Source organism: Genypterus blacodes, unplaced genomic scaffold, assembly GCF_046128005.1.
Source record: "Genypterus blacodes isolate CSIRO-AG114 ecotype Tasmania unplaced genomic scaffold, CSIRO-AGI_Gbla_v1 ptg000030l_1, whole genome shotgun sequence".
Classification (NCBI taxonomy): Eukaryota; Metazoa; Chordata; class Actinopteri; order Ophidiiformes; family Ophidiidae; genus Genypterus; species Genypterus blacodes.
The window spans coordinates 1078804-1100085 of NW_027466843.1; the positions used below are offsets into that span (position 1 = coordinate 1078804).

Here is a 21282-nt window from a genome sequence, read left to right on the forward strand (position 1 = left end):
TATTTTCTAAATAATAGGCTGTTGTTTATTTTAGTAATGTATAGAATTTGATTTCCGATATAAGATTAAATCACAATTCACAGGTAGGTATCTAAAAATAAATCACATTGCACATTGAAACTTGCATACCCACTTCTCCACTACATTAATGATTAATGATGGTCAAATACTGGCTCTGTTTACAGTCTGGTGTAATAGCTGCTTTGCCTGCAGCATGATAGAGTTGATCGTTTGCTGTGCATCTTTGATTAAAAAAAATGTCAGCAGGAACAAATTGGTTTAAATAGGCGCATTAAGGTAGTTTGTATTTTTGACTTTTTGTCCTCTTTTTGTTGAACCTTGTCCTGCTTGTTTGAGATGCATTAAGGAATATGAAAATAAACTGTGTTTGATGATTTCATATGTGTGCAGTGTGTGAAGTGAGGGCAGAGCTATTTACCACCGTCATGCTGCGTATGATGGGGCTGAGCAGGAAGACCATGTGCTGTTGGATCTCCTGGCTTCTTTCCAGCAAGATGTAGAAGAACTCCACGAAGCCAAAGGAGGCTAACAGGAAACCCAACACCTGAACACAACAGGATATTAATGAGAGATTACCTGAAGACATCATTTTGGGATATTTGTTATGCGTTATCTTATGTGGTGAGACATAAATGCAGTGATGTCTCACCATCTTGGCGGTGCAGAGACAAGACATTCGAATGCGTCCACGGTCATGGCAGTAAAGATGGAGGCTGTAGAATGGGGCCAGCAGCCAAAGATAGATACAGGGGACCCACACCAGCACTGTGTTCTGGAAACACTGGGTCAGGTCTGGATTGGCTGTGTACCATGTGCGGTTCCAGTCCTAGGACAGACAGATTAGGAGAAGCATGAGGCACAAAAACAGTAAAACCCAGAGTATGTCTTAAACTGTGATCACGAGAATCAGTAATCTGTGCTGGAATATGAATTCAGAATTTGAGGTTAAACGTTGAGATCTCATGTGACACACAAAGCAGGTCAGGGCCAAGTCCAGAGAATCTAGACTTTGTGCAGGTCTTGTGTTTCATTCTGTGTATCTAGGCAGTGGAGAGTGAAACCACAGCAGCTCAACAGAATGTGTGCGTGCGTGTGTGTCCAAGCATGAGAAAGTGTGTTGGAGGAGCCTTTCTAACCACATCTTAGACTCGTTTCATAACATTGTCCATTGTGGGGCAATATGAGCTGTCAACATGTTAAATTCGGAGGTCAGAGATTATACTAATGATGAAGCATATAAACAATAAAAGTTCATGCAGGCGAATTGTGTTGGGCAAACGCTGCCAAATGACAAAGTTACGTAACAGCAGCAACACCACGATGGGCTGTCTGTCGTAAAAACTTTTTTTTAAACCCCAAACCGGGAGCTAAGTGCGCTGTTGTTTAGTTGGCTTGTTTATCACCACTCTAGTCTAATCAGGGGCAGGGTGTCTGGCTGTGCAAGCTCAACTGGCCTGCGGACTCACCACAGGAAGTGGTTTAAAGGTTCAAGCATCGAGGAACAGTCTGGCCTGTTGTGTACTTCCAAATGGAGTAAAGGAGAGTGGACACAATTGATGGCAGCTGCAGGATCATTATGTAACGACAATCCGCCTACAGACCTGCCAGTGAACCACAGCAGGTGAGACTCCACTGAGGAAAAAGTGGTGTAGGCACAGGCTTTCCTCTAATTTCTACTATTTTAACACAAAGACATTGTGGACCGTCCGACTGTAGGTTACCTGTTTCCATTACAACGGATGGATGCATCATTTTGCACGTACTGCACATGGTCTTTGACAGCACTGATGTACCAAAATCCATGTGATGAATCTCTTGCGAGTCAGTGAGTGGGAGGCTACTGTACTTTCACAGACTCTTCTGATTCCTGCGGTCAGTGGCAGGCAGATGAACAGAGCACTTTTCTGTATGGATCTCAACTTATCAAACACACTCCAAGCAGTTTCTTGGGCTCAGTACTTATCCTGTTTCTCACCCACAGCTGGAGTGGTTACAGTAAACTAGTACGTGCCAACAGCTTCGGTGCCGCAAGGTGTCTATTTTTACCTGCCAGACACGGTGATGTGAAACTGGAGAAGAGAGGCTTCTACTGTATTGTAAATCTGCTGATTCTTCTCTGCATGTCTCTCGCTGCTTTTAGGTAGACAAAAGCAGCGTCTAATTGCAAAAGTAGGCAAAGGGTTTTCTTGAGAAAGCCTTGAAAGGAAGTGGGCTTGACCTGATTCATATGTCACTCAGAAGTAAATCAAATATGACCATAACAGATTTCCATGACCAGTTTTTCAGATGGGTCCTCCTTACAAAAAAGTTGCCAGGGAACTGCATCAGGATCAAACCTCCCCGCTGAGCTGGATTGTACACATTAAGTTCAGTATTAAAGGCACTTAAAATCCTCATCACTACCCCAAGGCTGTGTGGCCTATGAGGCAGCAATGATGCAGGCTCAAAAATATGTGATGTGACGTTAATTAGTACAGTTTACTGAAAGTTCCTCATGGCCAACATGATTAAAAACAGTGTGTTCTGTGGTGGATGTCCTGCAACAAACAACATTCAATCCACACTGATGGCTGCAGCAGATGGTGCTTTCACTTTCTTTAATGTTTTTTTTAAGGGGGGAGGTTTGCAAATACAAAAACAGTGGCGTCATGACAAACTTTAAAGTAGAGTAGAGAGAGAGTGGCGGGCAAGTTGGGGCCAAGTGCGTTCAGTCATGTTTGGATGACAGCCATACTTCCAGTTTCGAGCCATGATGCAGAATGTGGAGGTTTGCATATATACAAGACTGAAGCCTATCCAACAACAGCAGCTCGCTCAGTGTGACGCATCTCAGCATCACAAGGTGCTGAATCATACAGACCAGTTACAGTAAATGAAACGGTACTACCGATCAAGGGGAAACTCTCCTGATTAGCCTCAGATTTGCTCTCTCACATGCATAAGGGCTGCAAACCGAGAAGGTCAGTGTCCTGCAATGGTGTTTTCCCGTGCTACTGACCGCTGCCAGCTGACATTTTAGGTGGACCTCTTCTCCTCCACACACAAACACACACTTACTATTCTTCATATTATCATTTTGTATACTTCAATGGTATTTGACATTAAGCAGCAGGCCTGTGTAAGCCCCCTGATCGCCAAGTACAAGAAGACAATGTCAAACAAATGAAACAATTTCTTATGTAAACATACTGTCGCAAGTAATCTAAATCATGTGATTCAATATTGAGGACAATATAGACAAAAACAAGGAAACAAACGCAATAACTGACAAACAACTCAAACTTTCACCACCCAATAGGCATGTGCAGTTTGTTGCAACAATAAAAAGTTCACACTCGTTTCCTTGAACTGTTATTGGCAGAAGAATACACACAGATTAGTCATATGACTGCAGTGTCACTTCAGTCCACTCACCCAAAGAGGGTCCAGGCCACTGAGTCGGCAGAAGGCATCCATCCACTCGTTTGGTCCTTCCTCCCAGATGCTCCACTTGCTGGGTTTGAACTGCCTTTCTCCTCTCGCTGGGTAGCACAGACTCAGCACGAGCAGAAAGAAGTGTGTGTGTGTGTGTGTGTGTGTTTGTGTATGCGTGTGTGTTTGTGTTTGAATGTGGGGATAGGGGGGAGAAAACGTGTGTCCTTGTTGGACTTTTGCTCTCTAGATGACGGTAGGATTTCTGGTGTTTTCCTGCTGGTCTGTCTGGGCGGTACCGGTCTGTGTTTATGAAGCTGTGTGAGTGCGCCTGTGTGTCTTTCCCTCTGTTAATAAAACATCTCACTTTTCTCTCTCTGTCTCCCTCGCTGCTCAAACTGCTGCCTCTCTGAGTTCCTAAGTCCTTCTGACTCTCGTTCAGTCTGCCTTCTGTTTATGAGTGTGTGTCCTTGTTGGGTGGGTGGAAATATTTCACTCACTCCCCCCTCTCTCCCTCTCTCTCTCTCTCACACACACATACACACACACCACACATATATCTGGTGGATTTTGATCTAAAGACCGCAGCTACTCCCCTAAGTGGGATGACAGTCCCACACCCTACTCTCCTCCCACTTTTGATGACTACCCCCCTACCTCCTCTCCCTCTCTCTCCCCGTCTTTCCCCCTTTCCCTACTTTGCAAACCACCAGTCGTCTCCTGCCCTCACCACACAGTGTCTGTTTTAGACACACTAAGACACACTGAGACAAACTAAGTCCAACAACACTCACATAAAAGCTTTGATTTTGATCTCCACGCATGTTAAATACAAGATATTAGCAACTCTAGCCACTATGGTGTGACATTTATTCATACATATCAGTGTGGTGCAAAGCTTAACATACCAGCGTATACGTGTGAAGCCCCTTGTGAATGGATACCAGCACACCATTTCTGGCACGATTCTGACATTCAGTCCTCACACAAGCCTTTGGAATTGTGTTAAATATGCAGAACTATCTCCCTCACCTCACATGCATCACATGTATTTCCAAATATTGCATAAAAGGAACTTGCTGATCGCAGAAGGAAAGTAGACCATTGGTTAATTAGTCACCTTACTTGTGATGAGATTTGCAGTGTAAGTGGAAAGTTGGTATCCCATGATGAACCAAAGTGACCCGTTGATAGACTTTAATGGGGCACAAGTTGTAAATTGACTAGTGGAAGTAAGTAAGCATAGAAGAGCGTGAGTTCCCCTGACATGCTGACACAGGTATTTTTTATGAAAAACATTACAATATAACAAAAACATTACTGTACCTTCTGTCTCAACAGAATTTTTCATCCACGTTGTGTAACCTCAAAAACAGAAGTGTTTGTATTTAAACTCTTTGTGATATGTGAAACGGCAGTGTTGCATGGCGTGATGATGGTCACCTTGGTCAAGACACAGGGGAAAATTTCAGTGCAGCAGCTGTGCAGGAAAGTATGACACTGTCTCGACTGGGACTTACACCATCACCATCACCGCAGGGAAGAAACATGGAAAGTTCAGCACAGAGGCAGACCACCACCAGGTCCTGTGTCTGGCCACGTGCAAATATTAGGTTATTATTCTTCAAACGTGAGTCATCAAGTGTTTTTATTCATTACTACAAAACAACGTGAGTAATGTAAGACAACACAACAAAGCCTTTGAATGTGACATTAAAGGACATTGACGCTCTCATCTAATTATGTGTTTGGAGGTCTATTAAGAAATAAGAAATTTAAACTGCAAACAGTGTTTATAACTTACCAGTTTGATTTGACTGAATTATAAATAGAATTTACAACCTCATGAGTACCTGAGGCGGTACTTATTCATATCTCTCCTCTTCCGATCCCGCGTTGCGCCCCTCCTGCAATAGCTCTGTGCCCCCCCTAGGGGGCGTGCCCCCCACTTTGAGAACTACTGGTTGAATGTTGTGTCTCGGTCTCACAGGCTGGAGGGTTGCTTCTACTAAGCACTGGTCTGAAACACCTCAGGCAACGTAGCACAACCAGAGGAGTGAGCGGTGGGAGGTGAAATGTGTATACAGTATGCTCAAAATGCATTTATTGCACAGGATCAGTCCTGCGTGTATTCAGGCTGTGTCTTCCCCTACTGGTTAGGGCCTAACCAGTGGTTCCTAAAGTGGGCAGTTCCCCTCAGAGCTATAGCAGGGGGGATGCTGCAAGGCAAATGAACGAGGCGAAACTTCTTCGTATCGCAGCAGGAGAATGAGTGTCCAGATAACATTATTTCTCCATGTATTTGTATCTTCTGTAATCAGGTTTGACTGTCTGTTTTTACTGTGACTCCTCCGCCTGTACAGTACAGTATATACTGTATTTACGGCTGTACCCTTTGAAAGGAATGACGGTGTGTGTGGGTGTGTGTGTGTGTGTGTGTGTGTGTGTGTGTGTGTGTGTGTGTGTGTGTGTGTTAACTCACAGCATGAGCTCATTATGTAAACACTGGATATTTGTCAAATTTGTCTTTGTGTGTTTGCAGGTTTACTGCCATGGGCGAAGGTGGAAACTTTTCCCCTGATAAACCTGATCTGGCTGCTATTCCTCAAATTTACGAAACTACCTCAAGTTTCGATTGGAGCCAAAGCCCCTTTCATATTTACGGTTTATACAGTCTATAGTGATCATTTACATTTCAGACCACCATAAACCTTCTACCAGGTCCACTTAGGCTTAAAGGATACACACACACACACACACACACACACACACACACACACACACACACACACACAGACGCACGCACACACGCACACACGCACACACGCACACACACACGCGCACACACACACACACACACACACAGATTGACATGCCAAGTAAGTAAGTAAGTAAGTATGATCTCACTGTGTAAAAACTATCCATCCTTTCATTTCTCCTCACTACTTATACAAGGGTGTAAAACCGGCTTGGAGGTAAAAGGGTAAGAGTAAAAGAATTCAAGAACGGACAAATGGATGATGATAGATAGATAGATTGTTCACTGTCATCATGCAAACACGCCATGCATACACGTCAATCTGAATTTTGTTTTGAGTGCCCCTCTAACACACACACAAACACACACACACACACACACACACACACACACACACACTTTACAGAGGCAGTGCACCTCGGCAAGCATAACCAAGGCGAAGCGTTAGCGAAGAATCCTGTAAACAGACAGAGGTGTGAACATGTTGACGTCGTGTGAGAGCAAGTGGTGGAAGTTTGATGGGGGACGCTGAATGAAAATCGTCAGGAGAAGAGCGACCATCCAATGGGCACAGGTGATGCAATGCACGAACATGTGATGTTGAAACAACATCACATGTTCGTGTGATGTTGAAACAACATCGCATGTTCGTAACTCAAACAGTGGCTTGCAAATTCATGAAGAATAAATTTCCCTTCATCCTGTTCCGCCTTTTTTGTTGTTTAATTCTGATCTACATAATTTGTTTCATCAGCCTGGAACATCACCACAGGGCAAACTAAGAGTATTTAACCGAGCTGAGTGTTTGCCTGCCATTCAGACTAGGAGCAACGAAGAAGCGGAACATTGCATCGTAGGTGAGTCATGTTTATCACTGTGCAGCTTTCAGGTGAATGGGAAATGGTGTGCTTCACTGATAAGGGCAGAAAAATGAACCAAAACTCAGGATTTTAGGAATTGATCTGTGTTGTTGTTACTGATTTGTTACCGATCAGAGGAGGAGTGAGATGGAGTTTAGTGTATGCCAGTGCAAGAAAACCCAAGATTGTTGTGGTGAACACAGGATACTTGACATTCATTAAGGGTCAAAGAACAAAGTCGTGGAACCCTTATGTTAGTGTTTGAATTTGTTTTATTTATGTACTTTCATTTTGTATCATTATTTTTAGAATTCTGCAGCCCTAAAATTGATGATGAAAACTGATTCTGCTTAAGACAGAGGTTTCTGGTGTAACATGAAACATATTGGGCAGGCACGATTAACTGATAACTAGCACTTAGAAAAAAGAAAACACATTGATTGACCCATCATTGTGTATGTAATGTAATGTAGCATATACATTTGTGGATGTGGATATGGAAACCTGGTTTATGTGGATTTGGAAGCAAATCCACATAAACCAAATGCAGATGATCCGTTCATTACCATTTCATTGTTTACTATGATTGAAATCACAAATGTAGAGGTCTGGTGTTGGTCAAGCGATGAGCTCTCTGAGTTTATTGTGGGATGTTTGCAGATCAGATTCCAAATCAGTTTCCAGAGTTTTGGAGCCATGAAGTTTGTCCTGGGGTTCATGTTGATGCTGGCCTGCGTCCTGCAGATGGGTGAGTCAGTTCAGATCACAGATATGCTACACAATGTACACATGTTGTTGACTGTCATCAAAGAAAGTTGAAAGACGATGAAATTATGAATGCAGAAATAGAGAAATTTAAGATCCCAATGATTGTTGTTGTTTTAAAGCCTCATAAAAATGATTTAATCATGAATTATAAGAATAAATCATTAAAGATTCCGTTTTTCAGAGGCATAACTGTGGCATACGTGTGCTCTGTAGAATTAACTCCAATCCAATGTATTTGTATAAAGCTTCATATACCATACAATGGTGAAAGGGCTTTATAGGCATAAATAATGAGCAGTATGAAGAGTGTTGTCTACAAGAATGTTTTCAGTTTGTACACAAGTTCATGCCTGTTGTGTTTTTTTCTTTAAATTATAACGCTATTCATCACTATTTGAACTTCATTGTTTGTTAATATGAGATAATAGAAATTAACTAAATATTAGTGTGTTTACAGAGCCAGCATAGTAAAATGATCATTTTGACATCAGATGTGCAAGTGGAGGGTCATTTTAGATGTTTTTGTTTTTTGAATGCAATTTTCTCTTAATTTCTATTTTCAGTTTTTGTCTTGTGTTGAGCCACAATTTTAGAAATTCATGCTCCTGCTTGTCCTCGATGTCCACTAGGTTCTACTCACTATATGGGCCGCCGCTGTAGAACTATCGCTCGGGGGTCGTGTGGCCGCAATTGGTTCAGATTTAGTGATAGGTCGTGCGCTGCAATGTTCCACCCCAAGTCCTGGTGGAGGGCAAAGGTGATGCAATGCGCACAGACACAGACACAGACACAGACACAGACAGACAGACAGACAGACAGACAGACAGACAGACAGACAGACAGACAGACAGACAGACAGACACACACACACACACAAATACAGATTGACATGCCAATTCACAGTAAGTATGATCTCACATCTCACTGTGCATCCTCTCCTTTCTGTTTGTGTGTTTGCAGGCAGTCTGCAAACGTCATGGGGCTCAGCTGGCTACAGTTCACAACGTACTACGCAATAATGTCCTGATCTGTATGACTTACTACATATTTCGGAGGGCAAAACCGATTTGGATCGGAGCTAAGAGGGTAAGGATAAAAGAATTCAAGAATGGACAAATGGATAGTGATAGATAGATAGATAGATAGATAGATAGATAGATAGATAGATAGATAGATAGATAGATAGATAGATAGATAGATAGATAGATAGATAGATAGATATGGGTTGGTGGATGGGTTGAAGAACAAAAAGAACTACGAGTAGGTGTTGGTGTTGGGCTCGAGGTCAGCAGCTGTCCAATGGGAGCTGAGGTTACTGCTCTGTGGACTGATTGGTGCTTTCTGTTCAGTGGGGGAGAGGATGGAGGTGGGCTGACGGCTCCAGATTCAGCTACACCCACTGGGCGAAGGGGGAACCAACTCATCCCAGCCTGAAGTGTGCGTACACCAATTATAGGGGTAAGTCTGAAAACAAACTCATAACCCAAATCAAACAAAGTTTCAAACCTCTACCAAGGTGTGTGTTTGTGTCTGTGTGTGTGAGTCACATACAAGTCAGAGTCCCAGGTCATGAAGTGTTTAAACTATAACCTGATTTGAAACACAAAAAATGGACACCAAGCTAAAACACACAGAACTCAAACCAGTCCAATCATGAAAACACATTCCAATAACACAACTGCACCATATAAATCCCATTCAGTGTTTCTGAGATTCATGCAAATAATTACATTAATTACATTAATTCACACAGGATGTCCAGCTGTGTCTGTATGGAGCGATGGGCAGCTAACTTTACCCTGATCACTCACTCTTCATCTCCAGGCTGTTTTGATGAGTGAACATAGAAGACTTTCTTATTCTGTGACAAATGATGCAAACATTACTGATGTGCTGTGAATATAGTCAAGTTACACACACGTCCTGATAAATCATCCTGTCTGAAAAGATCTCAAGATAGGAAATTGATTGACCACCTGAGTATTGAGGCTGACCAGTCGGAATGGAATATAGCATAGAGCCATATAATAATCAATGTTAACCCAAGGAATGTGAACACTGGAAGTAAATCAATAGATCAATAGCCCCGTCTTGGTTGTCTAATTGTTTTGCCGACACAAGCACAGCAAACGTTTGTTATGATTACTATACTGCCCTGTATGTGTGTGTGAGACATGTACACTTTTATGTCTCAACCTTTGAAGGTTTGTATGACTGACAAAACAATTCAGATCAGTGAGATTTTCTCTGTAAAATCCCTGAACGCGATCTTTGTGTTTTTTTGCAGGTTATGGAAATTGGAAGGACGCTCGCTGCAGACGCAAATTACATTTTGTCTGCATCAAGAAATGAAGATCAACTGATCACTTCATTCCAGATTCACTGCTGAGACCAGCAGCTTCTGTATTTTCTCAATAAACATTCTATTGCAGCAAACACACACAGATCTGCTGTCATTTCTGCTTTAAGCCAATTATGTTTTTAGGTCATTGTAAACCCAAACTCCACCCCTGGCCCACTGACTGAAACCAATGACAAGGCAAAGGCGGGCGGATCTCACTCCAGCTCCTAAGAGAATTTATTATCATTCAAAGTTCAACATCCTTGTTTATCTGACTCCATAAAAATATGAACAAATTGATTAAATGATCATTTATTTTCCAATTGGTTGATCCTGATTTAGACAAAATCGTTTCAAAAAGTTTCTATTCTTTGTTTTAGAACGGGAACCCATAATTAATTGATTATTAGTTTGCCATTGAATACACACTCTCATTTTAAACTAAGGCTAGATTATTCTTTATATATAGCACCTAATGTGGCTCAGGTGTAATAGCGGCCAGGTTATATATCTACAGCTTCCAAAGACACGTCCTGGAGGGGTTTGAGGAAACATTCTATTATCTTATAATTGACATCTAAAAGTTATATGTTAAATAAATTGGCAATGATAACATTGATCTATCTCTGAATATCCTTTGTGCAATTATTGTAGTATTTTCTAGGGATTAGTTGTTTCCTCCTTAACTGTGAAGGGATTAGTTCATTGTCCCGGTTGAATTGCACGGAGCATAGCGCACGGCAATCTCTGACCTGAGTCAAGTCTAATCATTGGGATAGTTAGACTGAGTGGGGGACACATAGGGAAAAGGAATTGAGCGTAATGGAGTGTTTCTGCATCTGGCCTGTCAGACACGCGTGGACGGTAGAGCCTAAAGCGTACCAGTCCAGCCTCTGAGCTAACAGGACATGCTTGACACTCCGTCCTTGAACTGAACTCAAATCGCTCCAGGACATGACCTTTGGAAGTTGTAGATATATATAGCCAGGCCCACCAGAGCTCCTAAAGTGACATCAGGTACACCCTGTCTGAACGAATAATTTAGCCTTAGTTTAAAATAAGAATTCGTCTTCAATGCCAAATTAATAATCAATTAATCCTGGGTTCCAGTACTTAAACAGAGAATTGAAACTTATAAATTCCTATTTTAAAAATAGAACGATTGATTTATCTAAATCAGGATCAAATAAGTGGAATCAAATCATCAGCATTTGATTAATTCTTAATCCTTCGATAGAGTCAGATAAACGAATGTGTTGAACTTTTAAATGTTGACAATTTCTCCTGGAAGCAAGTGTCAAACCTATTTTAGTTCAGGGACCACTTTCAGCCCAATTTAAACTCAAGTGGGCTGGACCAATAAAATCATAGCATAATAACTTATAATTGGATGTAAATGGACAACTCCAAGTTTCCCCTTTGTTTTAGTGCAAAGAGGTACACATTGAAAATGTTTACATTTAATGAACTATCTTTTTACAAAACATATTATGAAGAACCTGAAATTTCTTAAGAAAAACAAGTGCAATTTCAACAATAAACAATAATAACAATACAGCATATAAAACAACTTGTCAAGAACTAGAAATTATTTTAAATGTACATACACTTCGACATCTTTGTAGTAATGTGAACTGAACTGACTCACTAGCCATGGATAGATCCAAAACAAGTCTTGGAGGAACATAGAGAATTTAATTCTGGGTGGACAGATTCATTTGCTTTCACTGCCAACAATACAGGAGAGACATAATAATAATGAATAATAATGTGCTTGCTATATGGAGAGAAATTATAGAGAAATAATAATAGCATTCAACAATCAATGTAATGTTCAAAGCTATTTCCAGAACAAACACGCAGCATTTACTGAAAAGCACCAAGCTGGAGATGAACGTTAAAGAGCAATCGTGATACTGCTGAGAGCAAATATAATTTCAAAAAGATCAACCTCAACCTTGATTTACCGTTTCATTATTCACTGTGGCCAAGTGTGTTTGTGTTTCCTTGCCAGCACTAAACAGATTCTTCAGTGGGGGGCACAGAGCTATTGCAGCGGGGGTGCGACAAGGTAAATGAATGAAGCAATACTTCTTTGTATCGCAGCAGAGCGACCAGATAACATTATTGCTCCATGTGTTTGCATCCTCTGTATCCTTTGTTATCACTGTCTGTTTTTACTGCAACTCGTCTGCCTGGTTGTTGTTTTTGATTGGCGTTGCTTCACACGCTATTTTAGCATTTTGTTAACATTTTCCTGTTCAGCTTCCAGACCGTGGTCGAGGAGCACAGGGGAGATGTTTACTGCGGGGACCAAGTTAATGCTCCGTAACTTTGAGTGGCAGAATAACGCACAAGAAACTCGGTTGTCCTCAGGAAGTTGGCAGCTTTATTTTCACCAGTCTCTGGCACACTGTACATTCATGTCTTCTTACGTAACCCGAAACCGCAATAATGCTCCCTCCAACGATCTACTTACGTGGAAACTTTTCACCTGATAAACCTGATCTGGCTGCTATTCCTCAAATTTACGAAACTACCTCAAGTTTCGATTGGAGCCAAAGCCCCTTTCATATTTACGGTTTATACAGTCTATAGTGATCATTTACATTTCAGACCACCATAAACCTTCTACCAGGTCCACTTAGGCTTAAAGGATACACACACACACACACACACACACACACACACACACAGACGCACGCACACACGCACACACGCACACACGCACACACACACGCGCACACACACACACACACACACACAGATTGACATGCCAAGTAAGTAAGTAAGTAAGTATGATCTCACTGTGTAAAAACTATCCATCCTTTCATTTCTCCTCACTACTTATACAAGGGTGTAAAACCGGCTTGGAGGTACACTCTAAAAACAAAAAAAATTAACGCAACAGTTTGCATCAATCTTTTTGAGTTACTACAACTTCTAATGAAATTATGTTTAACCAACAAACTACATTGAGTTAGGGGAATTAGCATTTCCGCTACAATCAAACGTATTTTAATTACCGCTTACTTAATAATTGGTAGCATTAACACAAGTTTTAAAGTTGATTACTCAAAAAATTTAGTTGCATCAACTAGTTTTTCCAAACTGTAAGTTGTATCACAATAGTAACCAAAGTCCAATTTACAATACAAATATCTCACCTAACATAGACATAAAAGCAACATTGGATGAAATGAGCAAATGAATTTAGATTACACAATGTAGTTGACAGTTACACAAATAAGCAATTAATCATGATTTTCCTCCCCACAGCACAAATGAAAAGCCCTCTCTAGCTGAGCAGATTTGTCAAATGAAACTTTATCATTCTTCACTGTTATGCTAAAATAAAGGGTTGGATGGCCAAATTACACTGCTAAATATGACTAGCGTTAGCTACATATAGTAGTACAACATATTCCATCAACTGTATTAGCAGGTGTAGCCTAACGTCTGTGCATGGGTCCACTATTGGTCATATTACAATTGAGAATATGCCCAAATACATTGCTTTAGTAGAATTTATTTGTAAATGAAATTATAGTCACCTTGAAAATTTCCTTTGTTACTTATTTCTTCAGCTACAGGTCCTCTAACACACAGTCTTAACTGTCTGAATCTCCAGGCATGTTACGTGGGGGGGAGGGGACTTGAACTCAAGGTGGAGAAAAATTAAGTTACCAAGCCAATTTCATTAAGTTACTACAACTTGAATTTTGTTTTGAATCAATTAACGCAGAAATTTGAGTCTAAATTACACACAATATTAAGTTGATGTAATTACCAACATTATTATGTAAACACAACTCATCAAAATAATGTTTGCAACTTAAAAAATTGATCTAAATCAATAAATTAGAATTTTTATCTTGCAACCATGCATCTAATTAATTGGTGGTAAAAGGTCCCCTGAATTACTTTTTAGAGTGTAAAAGGGTAAGAGTAAAAGAATTCAAGAACGGACAAATGGATGATGATAGATAGATAGATTGTTTACTGTCATCATGCAAACACGCCATGCATACACGTCAATCTGAATTTAGTTTTGAGTGCCCCTCTAACACACACACAAACACACACACACACACACACACACACACACACACACACACACTTTACAGAGGCAGTGCACCTCAGCAAGCATAACCAAGGCGAAGCGTTAGCGAAGAATCCTGTAAACAGACAGAGGTGTGAACATGTTGACGTCGTGTGAGAGCAAGTGGTGGAAGTTTGATGGGGGACGCTGAATGAAAATCGTCAGGAGAAGAGCGACCATCCAATGGGCACAGGTGATGCAATGCACGAACATGTGATGTTGAAACAACATCACATGTTCGTGTGATGTTGAAACAACATCACATGTTCGTAACTCAAACAGTGGCTTGCAAATTCATGAAGAATAAATTTCCCTATATCCTGTTCCGCCTTTTTTGTTGTTTAATTCTGATCTACATAATTTGTTTCATCAGCCTGGAACATCACCACAGGGCAAACTAAGAGTATTTAACCGAGCTGAGTGTTTGCCTGCCATTCAGACTAGGAGCAACGAAGAAGCGGAACATTGCATCATAGGTGAGTCATGTTTATCACTGTGCAGCTTTCAGGTGAATGGGAAATGGTGTGCTTCACTGATAAGGGCAGAAAAATGAACCAAAACTCAGGATTTTAGGAATTGATCTGTGTTGTTGTTACTGATTTGTTACCGATCAGAGGAGGAGTGAGATGGAGTTTAGTGTATGCCAGTGCAAGAAAACCCAAGATTGTTGTGGTGAACACAGGATACTTGACATTCATTAAGGGTCGAAGAACAAAGTCGTGGAACCCTTATGTTAGTGTTTGAATTTGTTTTATTTATGTACTTTCATTTTGTATCATTATTATTAGAATTCTGCAGCCCTAAAATTGATGATGAAAACTGATTCTGCTTAAGACAGAGGTTTCTGGTGTAACATGAAACATATTGGGCAGGCACGATTAACTGATAACTAGCACTTAGAAAAAAGAAAACACATTGATTGACCCATTATTGTGTATGTAATGTAATGTAGCATATACATTTGTGGATGTGGATATGGAAACCTGGTTTATGTGGATTTGGAAGCAAATCCACATAAACCAAATGCAGATGATCCGTTCATTACCATTTCATTGTTTACTATGATTGAAATCACAAATGTAGAGGTCTGGTGTTGGTCAAGCGATGAGCTCTCTGAGTTTATTGTGGGATGTTTGCAGATCAGATTCCAAATCAGTTTCCAGAGTTTTGGAGCCATGAAGTTTGTCCTGGGGTTCATGTTGATGCTGGCCTGCGTCCTGCAGATGGGTGAGTCAGTTCAGATCACAGATATGCTACACAATGTACACATGTTGTTGACTGTCATCAAAGAAAGTTGAAAGACGATGAAATTATGAATGCAGAAATAGAGAAATTTAAGATCCCAATGATTGTTGTTGTTTTAAAGCCTCATAAAAATGATTTAATCATGAATTATAAGAATAAATCATTAAAGATTCCGTTTTTCAGAGGCATAACTGTGGCATACGTGTGCTCTGTAGAATTAACTCCAATCCAATGTATTTGTATAAAGCTTCATATACCATACAATGGTGAAAGGGCTTTATAGGCATAAATAATGAGCAGTATGAAGAGTGTTGTCTACAAGAATGTTTTCAGTTTGTACACAAGTTCATGCCTGTTGTGTTTTTTTCTTTAAATTATAACGCTATTCATCACTATTTGAACTTCATTGTTTGTTAATATGAGATAATAGAAATTAACTAAATATTAGTGTGTTTACAGAGCCAGCATAGTAAAATGATCATTTTGACATCAGATGTGCAAGTGGAGGGTCATTTTAGATGTTTTTGTTTTTTGAATGCAATTTTCTCTTAATTTCTATTTTCAGTTTTTGTCTTGTGTTGAGCCACAATTTTAGAAATTCATGCTCCTGCTTGTCCTCGATGTCCACTAGGTTCTACTCACTATATGGGCCGCCGCTGTAGAACTATCGCTCGGGGGTCGTGTGGCCGCAATTGGTTCAGATTTAGTGATAGGTCGTGCGCTGCAATGTTCCACCCCAAGTCCTGGTGGAGGGCAAAGGTGATGCAATGCGCACAGACACAGACACAGACACAGACACAGACAGACAGACAGACAGACAGACAGACAGACAGACAGACAGACAGACAGACAGACAGACAGACAGACACACACACACACACACACAAATACAGATTGACATGCCAATTCACAGTAAGTATGATCTCACATCTCACTGTGCATCCTCTCCTTTCTGTTTGTGTGTTTGCAGGCAGTCTGCAAACGTCATGGGGCTCAGCTGGCTACAGTTCACAACGTACTACGCAATAATGTCCTGATCTGTATGACTTACTACATATTTCGGAGGGCAACACCGATTTGGATCGGAGCTAAGAGGGTAAGGATAAAAGAATTCAAGAATGGACAAATGGATAGTGATAGATAGATAGATAGATAGATAGATAGATAGATAGATAGATAGATAGATAGATAGATAGATAGATAGATAGATAGATAGATATGGGTTGGTGGATGGGTTGAAGAACAAAAAGAACTACGAGTAGGTGTTGGTGTTGGGCTCGAGGTCAGCAGCTGTCCAATGGGAGCTGAGGTTACTGCTCTGTGGACTGATTGGTGCTTTCTGTTCAGTGGGGGAGAGGATGGAGGTGGGCTGACGGCTCCAGATTCAGCTACACCCACTGGGCGAAGGGGGAACCAACTCATCCCAGCCTGAAGTGTGCGTACACCAATTATAGGGGTAAGTCTGAAAACAAACTCATAACCCAAATCAAACAAAGTTTCAAACCTCTACCAAGGTGTGTGTTTGTGTCTGTGTGTGTGAGTCACATACAAGTCAGAGTCCCAGGTCATGAAGTGTTTAAACTATAACCTGATTTGAAACACAAAAAATGGACACCAAGCTAAAACACACAGAACTCAAACCAGTCCAATCATGAAAACACATTCCAATAACACAACTGCACCATATAAATCCCATTCAGTGTTTCTGAGATTCATGCAAATAATTACATTAATTACATTAATTCACACAGGATGTCCAGCTGTGTCTGTATGGAGCGATGGGCAGCTAACTTTACCCTGATCACTCACTCTTCATCTCCAGGCTGTTTTGATGAGTGAACATAGAAGACTTTCTTATTCTGTGACAAATGATGCAAACATTACTGATGTGCTGTGAATATAGTCAAGTTACACACACGTCCTGATAAATCATCCTGTCTGAAAAGATCTCAAGATAGGAAATTGATTGACCACCTGAGTATTGAGGCTGACCAGTCGGAATGGAATATAGCATAGAGCCATATAATAATCAATGTTAACCCAAGGAATGTGAACACTGGAAGTAAATCAATAGATCAATAGCCCCGTCTTGGTTGTCTAATTGTTTTGCCGACACAAGCACAGCAAACGTTTGTTATGATTACTATACTGCCCTGTATGTGTGTGTGAGACATGTACACTTTTATGTCTCAACCTTTGAAGGTTTGTATGACTGACAAAACAATTCAGATCAGTGAGATTTTCTCTGTAAAATCCCTGAACGCGATCTTTGTGTTTTTTTGCAGGTTATGGAAATTGGAAGGACGCTCGCTGCAGACGCAAATTACATTTTGTCTGCATCAAGAAATGAAGATCAACTGATCACTTCATTCCAGATTCACTGCTGAGACCAGCAGCTTCTGTATTTTCTCAATAAACATTCTATTGCAGCAAACACACACAGATCTGCTGTCATTTCTGCTTTAAGCCAATTATGTTTTTAGGTCATTGTAAACCCAAACTCCACCCCTGGCCCACTGACTGAAACCAATGACAAGGCAAAGGCGGGCGGATCTCACTCCAGCTCCTAAGAGAATTTATTATCATTCAAAGTTCAACATCCTTGTTTATCTGACTCCATAAAAATATGAACAAATTGATTAAATGATCATTTATTTTCCAATTGGTTGATCCTGATTTAGACAAAATCGTTTCAAAAAGTTTCTATTCTTTGTTTTAGAACGGGAACCCATAATTAATTGATTATTAGTTTGCCATTGAATACACACTCTCATTTTAAACTAAGGCTAGATTATTCTTTATATATAGCACCTAATGTGGCTCAGGTGTAATAGCGGCCAGGTTATATATCTACAGCTTCCAAAGACACGTCCTGGAGGGGTTTGAGGAAACATTCTATTATCTTATAATTGACATCTAAAAGTTATATGTTAAATAAATTGGCAATGATAACATTGATCTATCTCTGAATATCCTTTGTGCAATTATTGTAGTATTTTCTAGGGATTAGTTGTTTCCTCCTTAACTGTGAAGGGATTAGTTCATTGTCCCGGTTGAATTGCACGGAGCATAGCGCACGGCAATCTCTGACCTGAGTCAAGTCTAATCATTGGGATAGTTAGACTGAGTGGGGGACACATAGGGAAAAGGAATTGAGCGTAATGGAGTGTTTCTGCATCTGGCCTGTCAGACACGCGTGGACGGTAGAGCCTAAAGCGTACCAGTCCAGCCTCTGAGCTAACAGGACATGCTTGACACTCCGTCCTTGAACTGAACTCAAATCGCTCCAGGACATGACCTTGGAAGTTGTAGATATATATAGCCAGGCCCACCAGAGCTCCTAAAGTGACATCAGGTACACCCTGTCTGAACGAATAATTTAGCCTTAGTTTAAAATAAGAATTCGTCTTCAATGCCAAATTAATAATCAATTAATCCTGGGTTCCAGTACTTAAACAGAGAATTGAAACTTATAAATTCCTATTTTAAAAATAGAACGATTGATTTATCTAAATCAGGATCAAATAATTGGAATCAAATCATCAGCATTTGATTAATTCTTAATCCTTTGATAGAGTCAGATAAACGAATGTGTTGAACTTTTAAATGTTGACAATTTCTCCTGGAAGCAAGTGTCAAACCTATTTTAGTTCAGGGACCACTTTCAGCCCAATTTAAACTCAAGTGGGCTGGACCAATAAAATCATAGCATAATAACTTATAATTGGATGTAAATGGACAACTCCAAGTTTCCCCTTTGTTTTAGTGCAAAGAGGTACACATTGAAAATGTTTACATTTAATGAACTATCTTTTTACAAAACATATTATGAAGAACCTGAAATTTCTTAAGAAAAACAAGTGCAATTTCAACAATAAACAATAATAACAATACAGCATATAAAACAACTTGTCAAGAACTAGAAATTATTTTAAATGTACATACACTTCGACATCTTTGTAGTAATGTGAACTGAACTGACTCACTAGCCATGGATAGATCCAAAACAAGTCTTGGAGGAACATAGAGAATTTAATTCTGGGTGGACAGATTCATTTGCTTTCACTGCCAACAATACAGGAGAGACATAATAATAATGAATAATAATGTGCTTGCTATATGGAGAGAAATTATAGAGAAATAATAATAGCATTCAACAATCAATGTAATGTTCAAAGATATTTCCAGAACAAACACGCAGCATTTACTGAAAAGCACCAAGCTGGAGATGAACGTTAAAGAGCAATCGTGATACTGCTGAGAGCAAATATAATTTCAAAAAGATCAACCTCAACCTTGATTTACCGTTTCATTATTCACTGTGGCCAAGTGTGTTTGTGTTTCCTTGCCAGCACTAAACAGATTCTTCAGTGGGGGGCACAGAGCTATTGCAGCGGGGGTGCGACAAGGTAAATGAATGAAGCAATACTTCTTTGTATCGCAGCAGAGCGACCAGATAACATTATTGCTCCATGTGTTTGCATCCTCTGTATCCTTTGTTATCACTGTCTGTTTTTACTGCAACTCGTCTGCCTGGTTGTTGTTTTTGATTGGCGTTGCTTCACACGCTATTTTAGCATTTTGTTAACATTTTCCTGTTCAGCTTCCAGACCGTGGTCGAGGAGCACAGGGGAGATGTTTACTGCGGGGACCAAGTTAATGCTCCGTAACTTTGAGTGGCAGAATAACGCACAAGAAACTCGGTTGTCCTCAGGAAGTTGGCAGCTTTATTTTCACCAGTCTCTGGCACACTGTACATTCATGTCTTCTTACGTAACCCGAAACCGCAATAATGCTCCCTCCAACGATCTACTTACTACGGACTCTCTCTCACACACACTCACACTAAGATGGGATACCTGCGTCTCTCTTCTAAAATGAGCCATGCATATAGAGAGAGCAGCACAAAAACAGTAGATACACAACCATGCACATGCAGTGACGAGCAAAAACTGCTGGTGCAGCCCAAAGGAGGCAATGTACATAAACATACACACGACTGGCTTGTAAAAATGGCCAAGATGAGTTGCACACCAGCCGCTGGCCAGACAGCAGACTGTTTACACCAGTAGGGAGAGAAAGCATTCAGCATGACCCAATGGGATGCTAGTACTGGAGTTGCGCCAGTTGTGGTCATGGTGTGTAGTTGTAGTTATGTGGACCTGGCAGGCAGTGGATACAGAGGGTGGCTGTGGGGGTGGTGGTGCCCCAGCCAACCCATGGTCAAACGGTGGTTAACCAGTCTAGGTCACCTACACTTCCTCTGGCCTCTCTCCCTGGGAGGAAAAACAGTCTAGTCAAAATAATGGTGTCATTTTGGCTTCTTTCGTTTGTGCCAGAGGAGACAAATTTAGCAACAGCAAAGCAAAGGGAGGGGCTTTAAACGGATTAAGCAACAAGTGAACAAAATATCTCTTTTGTGTTTTTTCCCTCTTAACCCTTAAATAAGCTGTATGAAAGGAGTAGATCAACTACGGCGCAGGCTGTACATTCAGATGTGTAAGCCTACGCAAGCAATTATAAGCGTGTCTGGTCTTCCTATTCATTTCCTCTGGTTTCTCCCCACAGTTCCCTCTACCAATCCACCCCAAACTCTCTGACATGCTCTGTAGCCAAGTTTGGCTTACTTGAGCCGAGTTTGCGCGCGCTTCGAAATTTGCACTGCGATTGAACGCAACACTTTTGTTGAGGGGGAAAATTGCGATCTGCCGGTCTGTCAGACAGTTTGCGGATCACCGGCGGCGGTAGCAAACTGGTTAGGAACAACAGTAAACAC

The 21282-nt window shown here is 40.7% G+C and overlaps 3 protein-coding genes across 4 annotated transcripts in view; 2 read left to right on the forward strand and 1 right to left on the reverse strand.

The window, feature by feature from the left end:
• The window catches only part of abcc6a (ATP-binding cassette, sub-family C (CFTR/MRP), member 6a), a 22364-nt gene extending 18380 nt beyond the window's left edge, over positions 1-3984 (reverse strand). The window contains exons 1-3 of the mRNA XM_076145360.1: positions 3436-3984; positions 671-847; positions 440-565 (exon numbers count right to left, since the gene is read on the reverse strand). Coding sequence (XP_076001475.1) covers positions 440-565; positions 671-847; positions 3436-3477 — 345 coding nt within the window. The 5' untranslated portion in view covers positions 3478-3984. The remainder of the gene's footprint in view (positions 1-439; positions 566-670; positions 848-3435) is intronic.
• On the forward strand, positions 1388-10235 carry LOC142994611 (galactose-specific lectin nattectin-like). Of its 2 annotated transcripts, XM_076145362.1 has the most exons (8): positions 1388-1642; positions 6597-6764; positions 6945-7047; positions 7711-7798; positions 8448-8575; positions 8779-8904; positions 9168-9276; positions 10106-10235. In XM_076145362.1, the coding sequence occupies exons 4-8, from the start codon at positions 7747-7749 to the stop codon at positions 10168-10170; spliced, it is 480 nt and encodes a 159-aa protein (XP_076001477.1). In that variant the 5' UTR covers positions 1388-1642; positions 6597-6764; positions 6945-7047; positions 7711-7746; the 3' UTR covers positions 10171-10235. The 2 variants fall into 2 exon arrangements, with proteins under 2 accessions (XP_076001477.1, XP_076001476.1); XM_076145361.1 differs by lacking the exon at positions 6597-6764.
• Positions 10236-14149: 3914 nt separating this feature from the next.
• LOC142994796 (galactose-specific lectin nattectin-like) lies at positions 14150-17922 on the forward strand. The gene is made up of 7 exons (XM_076145652.1): positions 14150-14454; positions 14635-14737; positions 15401-15488; positions 16138-16265; positions 16477-16602; positions 16854-16962; positions 17792-17922. The coding sequence occupies exons 3-7, from the start codon at positions 15437-15439 to the stop codon at positions 17854-17856; spliced, it is 480 nt and encodes a 159-aa protein (XP_076001767.1). The 5' UTR covers positions 14150-14454; positions 14635-14737; positions 15401-15436; the 3' UTR covers positions 17857-17922.
• Positions 17923-21282: the final 3360 nt, after the last annotated feature.